The sequence below is a fragment of the Siphateles boraxobius genome, unplaced genomic scaffold, assembly GCF_051911475.1.
Source record: "Siphateles boraxobius isolate OS27281-9 unplaced genomic scaffold, OSU_SipBor_1 32, whole genome shotgun sequence".
Taxonomy (NCBI): Eukaryota; Metazoa; Chordata; class Actinopteri; order Cypriniformes; family Leuciscidae; genus Siphateles; species Siphateles boraxobius.
This window is the reverse complement of record NW_027508942.1, coordinates 4,242,925-4,256,636: the sequence shown is the minus strand read 5'-3', so window position 1 is coordinate 4,256,636 and position 13,712 is coordinate 4,242,925. Positions and strand designations below refer to the sequence as shown.

General features: G+C 38.4%; 1 protein-coding gene across 2 annotated transcripts in view; it reads right to left on the bottom strand.

The window, feature by feature from the left end:
• Positions 1 to 13,712, bottom strand: part of plch1 (phospholipase C, eta 1) — an 87,434-nt gene that overhangs the window by 33,272 nt on the left and 40,450 nt on the right. The window contains exons 3-7 of one of the 2 annotated variants that reach the window (XM_077194615.1): positions 11,941 to 12,087; positions 7,022 to 7,264; positions 3,064 to 3,194; positions 1,883 to 2,053; positions 283 to 376 (exon numbers count right to left, since the gene is read on the bottom strand). In XM_077194615.1, the coding sequence (XP_077050730.1) occupies positions 283 to 376; positions 1,883 to 2,053; positions 3,064 to 3,194; positions 7,022 to 7,264; positions 11,941 to 12,087 (786 nt within the window). Of the gene's footprint in view, positions 1 to 282; positions 377 to 1,882; positions 2,054 to 3,063; positions 3,195 to 7,021; positions 7,265 to 11,940; positions 12,088 to 13,712 lie in introns of those variants that run through there. The other variant, XM_077194614.1, reaches the window with a different exon arrangement.

Here is a 13,712-nt window from a genome sequence, read left to right as displayed (position 1 = left end):
CGTTTTGACTGTGTTCAACTTAATTTATATATTTAAATGCTTATTGTTATGGTTTAGTATTTGTCTCCAGACTAATCGAGTAACGGCTTAAATGAACGGCTAACAGTCAACTTGCAGTCGAAGACAACCCTAGTTTCTACGTATTTAAGTAAAAAAAATTTCATATACACATGATCAAGAATAGTTAGACTCAAGATTTTCTGTCATTCTGTCAGGTACTCTGCGATAAACGTTGGAAAATAGAAAGAAAGAAAACTGGAGAAACCATAAAGACATAATCACCTTCAATTCCAAGAACTTCATTCTGCTTGTTCTCGTCGGAGACTTCAAACTTATTGATAATGTCCAGACATTGTTCAGGAGTCACATTAGACATCTGTGAAGAAATCAAAAGAAAGGGTCAACCTCATGTCCCTTTTCCAGAGAGGATCCATGAACATGTCAATCATTTGCTCTCTGAGGGTCACCTCCTCCTAAAGTAAGATCACAAAAACCCTCCAAACTGCCTTTCTTTCACTAAATGGCTTCATCCTTCTGTTTTGTCTGCACCCTTTCCCTCTTTTCTCAACGTCCCCAGGGCTTCAGGTCCGTGCGTGGGCAGAGAAAGACTTTTTTAGCATCACACTGAGGCTGTTCAGAACCTCAGCTGGAAACACATTATAATGGCTGATAGAGAGACAGAGGCTTTCAGGCAGAAATGCATAAAGCACAGTAAAATGCTCTAAATGACTGAGGTTTATATACAAAATAATTACAAATTGAATAAATAGAACCAATTGGTCAGAGACAATAAAGTGAAATTATTTCTGAATTATCAGTCTGAAGCAATATGTGGAATGATACAATTTTGCTTTGGTTTATTTTTTTAAATTTCTTCTGCTCACCAAGGCTGCATTTATTGATAAAAAAAATATAGTAAAAACAGTAATAATGTTTTTACTATTATAGTAAGACATACTATTATAATATTACATAAAGTAGTAAGATGCAAAAGCTTGAAGAAGGAGGAAAAGGAGGGTAGTTAAGAGCCTGACCGTGTGAGACATCTGAGGCGGTTATGGAACATCAGTCAGGATAATGTTTATGGGATTTACATTAAATAGAAACTATGCAAAGATGAGGGTAGAGAGCTTCTGCAATAACTATATATGCATATAAAAGCATGAAACCCCCTAGAACAGTCATGGCCACTGGAACGTGTGTATCAGCCCTTCAAGACCCCCTGTGGTGAACATCAAGTTTATATGCTGTTTATATGTCTATGTGGTGTTTTTAATATGCTTTAAGACAGACCATGTGCAAATTCATAAGTCGACACCATTGATGAGAATTTTCTCCTTAAAACTGCAGTGTGCCAAGCACTGGGCAAAATGGTTTGCTTATAAAGAAGCTGAACAATTTTAATACTTAATACTTTGTTATTATACAATACATAGTGCCCCTTGTTCTTTGTCTTTGTATGTTGTATTGTAATAAGAAAATGGCATATAAAGAGTTATAAAAAAAAAAACTGCAGTGTGTCAAAAAAGTGGTTTCCTACCATCACAAGCAAGAAACCAATCCCATCAACGAGGGGGCGGGGCTTTCCCCACTGAGTTTCTATGATGTTCAAAGCATGCTTAAGTGGAGGCGGAGACTAATTTGCATATTCATGAGCCGGTGTATACTAAATTAAGCAGGTGTAGAGTCTTTTAAGGCGTTAAGAAAGTCATTTTGATTATCAAATATGAGTTTTAAGGGATAAAATGATTTACTGCAGGGTGACATCGATCCAAGCTTCACTTCTGGATGAGAATGACACATACTGTAAATATGGCAAATGGAGAGACAACAAATCATGTGTGAAAGGTCTGTTTTGATCAGGAAGAGATATTACATTGACCTTTTGCTCCACACGCAGAAAGTTGCCGAGTTCCTCTGCGGTCAGATGATCTTTCTTCTCACTGAAGCACATGAGCAGCAAGAAGAGGTCTCGCCTTAACGACATCATCTTATAGAAGACCGAGAACTCCTCGAACGTCAGTGTGCCCTGCTGGTCATCAGTGTCTGCCTCCTGTGATCACACACACAGAAAGAGCAAAGCTGCATGACTTTTAAACAGAACATATCCTTAAATGTCTTTACTATTACTACTACTACAACAATCATTATGCATAAAAGGAAGATTATATTGAAATCTATCCAATAAAACTGTGTCTTACTATCATGTATGTTTGTCAATTGACCTTATTGAACAACATTCTAAGTTTAAGTGATAAGTTTTTCATTCCGTCATGCATATTATCCTCCATTTATGTCCAATTCTCCCTGACTAAAATATTTCAAATTCAAAATCATTGTCTTTAAGAACAAACAAAAATGGAGAAACAATTTTTAAGGCACATTAATCATAAGGTGATATAAAGCACACAATGGTGTACGCACAGCTCTTCTGAACGAAAAGCACAAAGAAAACAATGTTGTTCTTAAAATTACAATTTGCACCCTGCTTTGAGGGAACAGCGTGAGCTGGATTTAATTAAACTTTCTATAAAACAATGGATACATTGATTGATTTATTAACATATTAGATTCAATTTAGATGAAGAATGAAGATGAAGAATTTTCATCTCTGTGAGTCCATGCAATACAAGCAAATAGGTTCCCAAATGTTGAAACTCAACAAGGTACTTGAGAGTAATCCATACAATATACCAGTGCATGAATCATTGTCTTCTGAAGCAAAATAATAAGTGTGTGCAGGGCTTGACATTAACTTTTTTGCTCTCCAGCCACTGTGCCTAGTGGCTTTCCAAAGTTACTAGCCAATCAGTATTTTAACTGGACACAATTTCGACATCGATACCATGGGGAAAAACTGCCATATAGATATTTTTAATATTATCGCATAATTTGGCAGCAGATATATTAGGCTACTGTCACTTTAAGACCTGACACATGGATCCATTATACTGTTACACATGTGTTTTCTTTCTCAACTGTTTACATTCACTTTAAACATAACTGACTGTGCTTACATTAATACTCGCTAAGACCATTTCTTTAAAACTTTTCGGATCTTACCTGGAACATTTGTTTGACTTTCCTGCGAGGCAAGTTGACGTTCATCTTGTGTAAAAGCTGGTAGATCTCCTCAATGTTCAGAAGACCGTCTCCATTCTTATCCGCCTCCTCAAACGTCTGCTTCATCCACTTACAGCAGGGTTAAGAGAAAACTTACACTGTGATGCCAACATTGTTTAAATTGGAATAAAATCATCGTAAAATGAAAGTATTGGATGGTTTTGGATGAGGGTGTCCCTTTAAAAGAAACCTTACTAGGAATATTATTATCTAAACTACTTTTCTGTCTGTACACAGGAGAGGATGAGCTCATGCTTTTCTCTTCTCAGAACTGTAACACAATTAGCTCTAATGCACAACTGAGAGAATCCCATCCCATACAGACACGCAAGGCTTATTGTGAGTGCTGGTGTGCATTTGCATTGTTTTTCATTAAATAATGGCCACTGTTTTAACGTGTCAGTGCAATTGGTCTGATCTCGTAAAAGTATATAAATCCTTAGTTATGGTATGTTAAAAATAAAGGGCTTTATCTCAATACACTTAGCGGGCGAATGCATGATATGCACGATATATTTATGTGTGAATCATACTGTATGTAATACTTTATGTGAAATTTGCTAGGATATTTGCAGATGTGTGTGTATGGAAATATTTCTACATATTTTTATTTTTTTTTTGCAAAGCTTGTGCATAACTACAAGCTCAGGGAAGTTAAGCAAGGTTGTATCTTTTACAATGAACAAACAATGATACACAACAGAAAACACAAATATCCTGGATTTGCATACATTATTATTATGTACTTATACATAAACAAAAAAAGAGAAAAGAAAAGCATAATAATAAGGTTAAGTCCTATCTTTGAATAAATCATCATAATGCATCAAAAATTGGGAATATTTCTACATGCACAGGTGATCAGTAGTGAGAAGCTGTCAGGAAATACATCATCTATACTGTGAAAGAAGAGATGTCTGGTTTTATGAAGTATGACATTTGGCAGTGAGCCTGTGATGGATGTAATTACAGAAAAGAAAGAGGCAGCGCTTCTGTGACTGAAAGGAAAGGCTACTTGGAAGGGTCTGCAGACTTTGAAAGTCATCCAAATATAGCGGTCGATTCAGTTAACCGCGGCGCGATTAGAGGACTAATCAGAGGAACATTAACTTTTAACCTGAGCTGTACAAAGCAGAAGATCTATTTTATATTACGTGTCATTTAGTGCTAATATGTGTTCTTTGATCTATTAAGCATGTATTGTACAGCGTGGGTAAATTTATGCCTGACTGTGTGTGATATAAATATCTGTATGTTTTGTAGGACACGCTAAAAACATTGTTTTTCTGATTAATTCCACTCTGCATTTGAACAGTCTTGATATTGGTTCTTAACATTTCAAGATCAATCACAATCCAGAAACAAATGAGTCTTCTGAACTGGTCCTTTGTATTAAATCAAAAGCATACAGAGCAACCAGTGTAGTCCAATTCATAAACAAATGACTTTTTTCAAGTCTGTTCTTTAAAAGAATCATTCAAAAAGCCATCAGTCATTCAGGTAATGATGAATCAACACACTGAATCAGTCAGAGCGGTTGATGAATCAATTAAGTTACTAAAGAAATCTTTAATTACTGGAATCTGCGTATCAATCCCCAACCCTACATTCATAAAGAGGACCTATTATGCAAAATTCACTTTTACATGGTGTTTGAACACAGATGTGTGTCCACAGTGTGTGTAAACAACCAGATTATAATGGTAAAAAATCCACCCACTCCTTTTTTTATAATCCCCATAAAGTGGTTCCAGATTTCCCTCTACTCTTACATAAGAAGAGCCGATAATCTGCTTCACAAACGAGGGTCAGTTCAACACTGGATTTGCACAAAAGTAGTTCCTGAAAGATTTTCAGATTAACATGACAGTACATGCGAGTCGATTAGTTGAATCAACTTAACTCCACAACAACTACATAAATTGATCAACTAAACATTCAGAAACGTCAAGTTGCATTTTAAAAAGTGCAGTCTCTCCATCAGTGTCCGATTCGAGCATATAAGGCTAAACACAGCTGCTGACAACTTCGGACATTTTGGCAGCGTGAGATTCTCCAGTTTTGTTGTTGGGGAGTATCCGAAGCATTGGCTGTAAAGGCTCCGCCCTCTTCTGGAAAGGGGGCGGGGAGCAGCAGCTCATTTGCATTTTTAAGAGACGCACACACAAAAACTGTGTGTTTTTGCTCACATAGGAGCAAATTTGACAAGCTATAATCAATTATCTGTGAAGTTTTTTGAGCTGAAACTTCACATTCACATTTTGGGGACACCAGAGACGTACGTTATATTTTGTGAAAAGGGACATAATAGGTCCCATAATAAGGTGGGAAAAAATTACCAAAAATTTGTGGGCAAAAAAAGGTCCATTGTCTATTGTATATAGTATAGCTTTCTGTTGGTCAATGTTGTAAATCTGCGTGACCAACTTAAACCTGATACAAAATCTGCATAGGGAAATCTTTCGCCCTTCTAGATTGCGTAACTTCACATTAAAATTGAAATTTGCAGAACAACGGTAAACGGGAACTGTGTTTGCAAGTCTTGAACCATCCTAATTTTGAAGACTCTTTAAAATACTTTAGGCTGCTCGTGTGGTTTCTCAAGGATTGTGTTTTTAATACTGAGGGCACTGGAAACTGTCTCTTCATGAACAACAGTAAAACGGGTCACAGTTAAACTGCCATCTAAGTGAAATTACCAGCGGCCATATGCTGTGTGTCTACTGTTATGGCAGATTCTAACGAGGGCCTCCTGATGACTCACGCCTCTTTAATGAGAATAACAGACATAAACATAAGGGAGGAGAGCATGAGCAGCGCTGGCTTTTTATCTCCTCTTCCTCTGAGAGCGGTTCTTTCATGTGAGTCTGTGCTTCTGTAAGAACTCCCCGCAGAGGAAGACTCCCTGAAGCACTGAACCGACCGACTCAAAGAGCTCTCGCTGACTCTCTCTTTGCATTTCTCTCTCTTTTGTAAATCAGTCTAAATCAATCACAAATCCTTCCTTCCCTCTCTGCCTTCATCTATTCATCCAATAATGCATTCTCATCAATCCATCCATTAAAAGATTAGTTTAGCCCAAAATGAAAATTAAGTTCTGTTATTAAATTCTGAATGTCATTGCTGCTCTTTTACATACAACAAAGGCAGTGAAAAAAAAATCACCATAAATGCCACTCCATTTCAAGTCTTGTAAGCCCGATACAACAGCTTTGTATGAAAAACAGTGAAATTTAACAATACTACTACTAATCAAAATATGCATGCATATATATATATATATATAGGATGCATTAAACTGTTTGCGCACTTTTTTTGCACAAATTATTTCTATTTCAAATAAATGCTGTTCTTTTGAACTTCCTTTTCATCAAAGAATCCTGAAAATAAAACATAAAAAATATGTTGCAGCACGACTGTTAATCATAAATGTTGAACAGCAAATCAGCATATAAGAATGATTTCTGAAGGATCATGTGACACTGAAGACTGTGATGCTGAAAACTGAGCTTCGATCACAAGAATAAAATACATTTTAAAATTGAAAACAGTTATTTTAAATTATGATAATATTTAAAAATATTACGTTTTTTATTGCAATTGTGATCATATGCAGCCTTGGTGAGCAGAAGAGACTTCTTTAAATTTAAAAAAAAAAAAAAAAATTCTTACTGCCCTGAACACTTTTGAACGGTAGTGTGTGTATATATATATATATTGTATATATAATTGCAAATATGCAGTTGTTGAATGGAAAAGAGCAGCCTGAATATTTCTCAAAACATCTACTTTTGGGGTCCACAGAAGAAAATACATGTAGATGAGTAAATCATGACTATTACTGTAATAAATCCATCCATCCATCCATCCATCCATCCATCTTGCAGTAAAGGATATTGATCATGTGTGCGTTGTCTCTTGGCTAGTGAATCTTCATCACTGATGCCGGCCATCAGATATCTGAGTCCGGTCACCCATGTCCTCGCTTCCTCCGAGTTTGAGGTCACCAAGTCCAGAGATTCCATGTGATTTCCGTGGTAAATAGTGAAACAACAGCTCGGATCAAAGCTCCCTTCCGCATGGCGATGGAAGATGTCAGACTGTCGACCTTCTGTGACCTTGTAGAGTGAGTCGATGGTGACTGGGGAGAGAGAAAAGAGAACATTAACTCCTGAAAGAATGACCTAGTAGCAATGGATGACCAAAATGCAGATACATTTCATTAGCAAAAGCCTGGCCAGTAGCGATTTGACCCACATTAATCAACTACAATTAAGGATATGCTTGGGTGAACACTTCCATTTAAAAAGAAATGAATAGAAACTGAAATGAATAGAAGCTGTTAATGAAACTTATCTGATTCTGGTTATCACCCCCACGGCCCCTTTCTTATGTTTGACTCTCTTCACTTTTAAAGCATTAGACCATAACACTGTGGAATTAGATCTCAGCACTATTTCCTCACTGTGCCTTTTACTTTCCGTTGCTTATCCGTCACTCTTTCTTTGATTCCTCATAAGGGAACCCAGCCTTTAGTGTTCGTTGTGTTGCTCGTGAGATTTCTGTGCTCGTCGCTCCTAAACATGATCCTACATCGTACAGTGAGAGAGGTTTAAAGACGGTCTTGCGACCAAAGAAAGCCTGTGATGATATTCTGTCAGTGTCAGAGATTCAGCATGATCATCTCACAGTGTGTTTGCTGCTACGACCTCATCTACTGATGAGCCAATACAAATGCAACATGAAATGGCGGATTGATCAAAGTTTATTAGATCCAACTTATACAGTGTGATTTGTAATGATTTTATAGGATTTCGAAATCTCAGTCTATAGGAGGCATTAGATGAAACTCTTGACAGCCTCTGTCGGCACTGTGTGCGTCTTATCAAACATCCAAACACAAACCAGCCTCTGAATCTTTCAGCAATGCCTTTTCAAAGAGATAATTCACCAAAGCATGAAAATTCTGTCTCTTTTAAACACACGCATGTCATTTCGGAGTCGTATGCTGTTTTTATTATTGTGAAACACGAAAAAATTGATGTTTTGAAACAACTTCACACAGCTCTGGCCATGCAATGAGAGTTTATAGTGACTACAGCTGTCAGGCTCTGAAAGCACAACAAATACCACAAACAAAAGCACAAAAAAAGTTTCATAAAGCCACTTGTGTATCTTTATTCCAAGTCGTCTTGTATGATAGCTTTGTGTGAGGAACAGAAACGGAAATTAAACCATTTTATCATTGCTACAAACCTTATGAATGTCTTTCTTCTGCTGAACACTAAAGAAGATATTTGAAGAATATGGGTAACCGATGTGGAGCTCAATGTTGCAGCTCCATCAACTGTTTGGTTACCCATTTTCATCTTAATATCTTCTGACTGAATTTTCATTTTTGGGCGAACTATTCATTTAAAATGTAACTTAGCTGATTTTCCACCCACTCGGTTACAATGTCGGTAGTATATGTGAATGGACAATGTTACCTGAACCGAGAAATTTACGTTTATTTGACAGCTCTAGGGATTTCATGAAAACATCCAGTTTGAAATGTTGAATGTTTTTCAGTTTTTTTATTTTAAGTTGAAATATCCCTTTAAAGTCTGTCTGTGGTGAAAATCAAGCTTTTAATGCTGTTTATATGTCTATTTGGTGTTTTTAATATGCTTTAAGACAAACCATGTGCAAATTCATAAGTGGACATCATTGCTGAGTATTTTCTGCTTAAAACTGCAGTGAACCAAAGACCGTCTCAAAAACACGCTTTGAAATCGCTGGTGTTTCTGACGTCACAAACTACCTTGTAACCAATCAGATCAACGTGTGATCGCCAACGAGTGGATCTCTGAGCTGTGTGAGTGAGTGGAGGCGGGGCTCATTCGCATATTCATAGAGCCGCTATACTAAATGAGGCAAGGGTGTCGAGTTACATTCAAGGTATTTTAAGGCATGAAGATTTTTTTTCTAAGGAAAAAATGTTTAAAAATGGAATTGTGGTGATCAAAGATGAGTTTTAAGGGATAAAATTACTGACTACTGGGGGACTTTAAATTTCACATGGAATAGAATACGGTATAGATCGAATTTGGATCACATTTTTGATCCTTTTATAGTGTGTTTTGTGGTCATTATATGGCAAGAGCTGCATAAAGATTCATCAGAAATTTTTACTTTTGTGTTTCACAGAAAGAAAGAAAAAACAGCGTACGGTTTCGGAATGACACAAGGAGAATATTAAATTACCCTTTTTTAATTTCTGAATGAACAACTTGATCCAATAACACACATCTTTAACACTTCCTGTTATGATAATAATCTTATCAAACAGCAGTAGAGTCACATCAAAGCCGTTGAATCCGGTGCTGATCCCTTAACCTGACAATGATCTGGGCACAATCTCTCTTTTTTTAAATGATGTCTTATCTTATGAGAGCTGTTCACAAACATGACAGCAGCAAAATAGGAAGAGGTGGGGTGAAAGAGGGTGAGATGGAGGGGGACAATAGCACTTGAGCTTTTTTTAATTGTACTGTGTAATAATCCACCCATCTGGGCTAGGTCAGATCAGCGCCGCTAACAAAAGCCTGAAGTGAATATGGAGAGGAGTGAACAGGATTTATTTCCAACACAGTAACAGAGCGCTCACCCAAGGAAAAAGGAGCGCTTATGCAGGATTCACTTCACCCAAACAAGTGACACAGATTGTGAGAGCGCGGTGTGTTTCTGGAAGCCCCCTGGCCTGTGATTCATACACAGCCATTATGTAAGCGAGGAGAGACTCTCAACATATCAAAATCTACACGGCTGCTTAGATGGGGATGCAGAAGGGAGCGAGTAATACACAGAGAATAAAAGAGAGCGAGGAAAAGAGAAAGGGAGAGCGGTGTACAAGAAAGAGACATCAAGAAAGTGACAGAAAGAGAGAGATCGGTAAACCACAGATGTGGAACATTGAAAGCAGATTGTTTCTGACTCTGATTTGTCACTAGATGTTTCCATCCAAATACAGATTTTAATGTGAAAAAATTGGAACATCACAAAAAACAGACTGCAAATGAGGCAGAGCTTCAGGAAAATTATTAGTTCTGGGGGAAAATGGTGCAAAATAGAAAACTAAAGCTTCCGATTTTTTGAGGCAAAGACACTTTTAAAGACACAAAGGCCATCTTGCCATCTTTAAAGGCAAAGACACAAAAGACCTTTTTTGATGTATTCAGTAAATGTGTTTGCATTGTACACAATAAAAATTTGTTTTTGATGTTAGTAAACTAAACTTAATTCACTGTTTATTCAATTGCTTTGTCCAAGGTATGTGAATTCACAAAATTAAAAAGCTACCTGTATTTTTAGGAGTTGGTAAAACCAAAGACTTATATATATATATACACACACAAAACGCCGCTGCACTTATATTACTGTGAATGGAAAGAAGTGCAATGTGCAATATGGTTGAATAAGTCCCGCCTTTTAAATAAAAGAGCCAATCAGCGATTTGTAATGTCATTGCGTCACTGCAGCAGCCTGAAGCTCCAGTCAGTCTTCAGAGGACCTGTTTACACCTGGTAATAATAAGTGTTTTCTTCAATCCCATCACAAGTGGACGACGTTAAATACAGGTGTGAACGGGGTCCAAAACGTATTTAGCTTCTCCACTTCAACCACTTCCAGAGGTAGTCGAAAACACATTTAACCGGATTGCTTTCGTAGTGCAAACACCCATGTAGTTGAATGTGTTCAAACAGCCACAAAAGGCTAGCCTAGAAATCTAGACGCACCCTAGCGGCAGCAAAAATTATTTTTCAGCCAGTGTGGTCTAGCAACTCTCCGTTGACTTTCGAGCTGGAAAAAACAAAAACTGGTCAGGCCGATCAAATCGTGTATAGAGTCGGCGGGCGGCCTTAACATAATGACCACAGAGTTGCGACGGTTCACTGCTACTTGAAAACAAAGAATGGCGGCTGCTGCTGCTGGCGAACAGCGGTCTTTCGATTCGGCTTTGGCCGTGACTACGTGTAACGCTTTGACCAGGATAACTCTCACAAAGTCAATAGAAGAAAGAGTTTAGAGGCGTAAAGGCTGTATCACGCACATTTAATGGCAGGTAACACAGGCAACGCGATCCTCTCACACATGAGAGATTACTCTTTCAGCGTCACAAAATAAAACTAGTGAAACAAAATTATATAAAGATGTAGATCACGATTAGCATCTACGGTCTCTTAAAGGGGCACACCACACAATAATGTGATGCATGTAAATACACAGTTTCGTTCGTTACATACGTCACCTTCTTCGTTGCTCTGGTTGGTTGTAGCGCTGAAAGACAACCGTTTATCCCTCCCCTCAGAATGAGGCATGCCAATGGAGAGTTCCCAGACCTAACATCTTGATGTAGGTCTGGTATGCCAGGCTAACAAAAGACGCCTACTGACTTAATGTGTACATTACAACATTATGGGAAGCGCTCTAGCCAGACAGAATTTAAACTTTCTCAGCTGGACACCTGAGTTTGGTTTGAAGATGGAAAACGTACCAAGCACAATGTTTCTCACCATTCCTGATTTCTAACACACACTCACAGCGTTCGGCGTGAACTTGCGTCTGTCAGAGCAGAAACGAAACCTGATGCTCTCCGTGTGTTTTCCCGTCGTTTCCATTCGCGATCATATGTAAATTACATGAACTTGAAAAAAAACCTACATAGACCCTCGCCTCAAAGAAATCAGGACAGAAGTGGCTGAAAGTGGACAAAAGTGTAATCTTTTACACATATTAAACAAAATCTTTCAACATCTGTGTGTGTGTTTGACTTACTCTTGGCTTTTTCGCTCTTGCGAGACGGCCTCCAGCGGATGCAGGAACGGTGTTCATCCAGATAGAAGAGCCGGACCAGACCTTTGGAGCCGTTCTTCAGCTTCACCATCTGAGTCCCCGACTGCATCACACTCATGCATCGCTCCACTGCGAGAACAAAACAAACATACACATGCACATTGAGTGGATAGGAACCATGAGGAGAAACGCACAACAATATAAAAATAGATTCTGTCACTAAATATAAGGAACTGTTGACAGATGGAGGTTATAAATTGTTTGATAACAGCACTATGAATATTTTTTGAAAGTGTGACGATGGACTTCACTTTGATTTTGACCCATTTAGAGCAGTTATTGAGCACATTGAGTGGTGGGATATGACGAAATGAGATAACTGGCAGGGGTTGCACAACTGCAATCAGACTCTGATCAGGATTTTTGGGAGCAGTGTTGACCAGTAGGCTATCGGCAATAACATGAATAAGGCCCGGATGTTATGTAGCAATTCTTAATAACAATGTATACTGTTGAACATGCAATTTATTTCCCAACTTTTTATGTTCACTTAAGACATAACCGACTGTGTTTAAATTAATACTCCTCAAGCCGGGTATTTTGACATATTTTTTGTGTGTATTTAACGTTTTAGGCGTGAACCCGAAGCCCAAAGTTCACTTTGTTTGTCTGCATTCCTCTCCGTCTCAGAGCAATACACAACAGTATCTCTTTCATGGATAAATACAGTTTTAATAACTCTTTTTATATTGAGCACTTGGTGCAGTTTAGCAACTTTAGACTGCTATTTACGACCTGGTTCTGGTTAAGTTAACTCTAATTTTTAGTGAAGAAAGAAAGTGCACCGCTGTGAAGGAAATAAATGCACTAAAATGTCACAGTACTAGTTTTCTTGCTGTCATTGCAATGATGTTGCAAATGAATTGTCTTTTTTGAAACCTAGAACAGACCAGTGAATGTAGTGACGCAATTTTAGCTGAACATATAAAAGCCACTGATCAAACTATATAGCAATTATCGACCGATAACGATCGGCGCCCACTCGAACAAAGCACCCTTAAACTGAAAATGTTAAAGAAAGTTCAGGAACCCTGCGAGAATTCCAGCAAAAGCCTACATGATGCAACACAGCAGAGGTTTCCTGCAACCCAGCTCATCTTCTTGACTGAGTGAGATGGAAACTCCCTGTCCTACAGACTCACTGGGACCAATCGGCTTCACATCGCCTGACAGATCTGACGGCCTCTAAATAAAACTTCTGCCTCGGCTAAGGCTGGCTCTCTGCAAAACAGAGCTGCAAAGACGAGCTCGGGAGGAGAACACGTGCACGTGTGCATGCAGAATCACTGTGCACCATGACACGCGTGTGCTTCGACTCATCTCCTCCATCAGAGGGCTGAGGGAAAGGACACACAAAGCCTGAAAACTCTCTCTCCAAACCTGCCGAAACATCCTCAATCCTCTCAAGCACTCTACTTTATACTGTCAGTGTGATTCCAGGTCACCAAGGAGAATCCCATATGTGGAATCAAGCAGATGAAACTGTTATGTACGTGATCGAAGCACGTGTGTGTTCTCTATCTGATACGCTGGAAGCAGGGCGGCCTGAGGGGCTGGTGGGAGGAACGAGCTCTTGGATGATATAAAGCCGGAGTGGAAAGTGATGAGATTTACTGTATAGACCTTATGCGCCAGAGAAAAAAGCGCGCAGCCATCTTTAGAATATTGTCTTTGAACTTCCGTTTTTGTGGTCG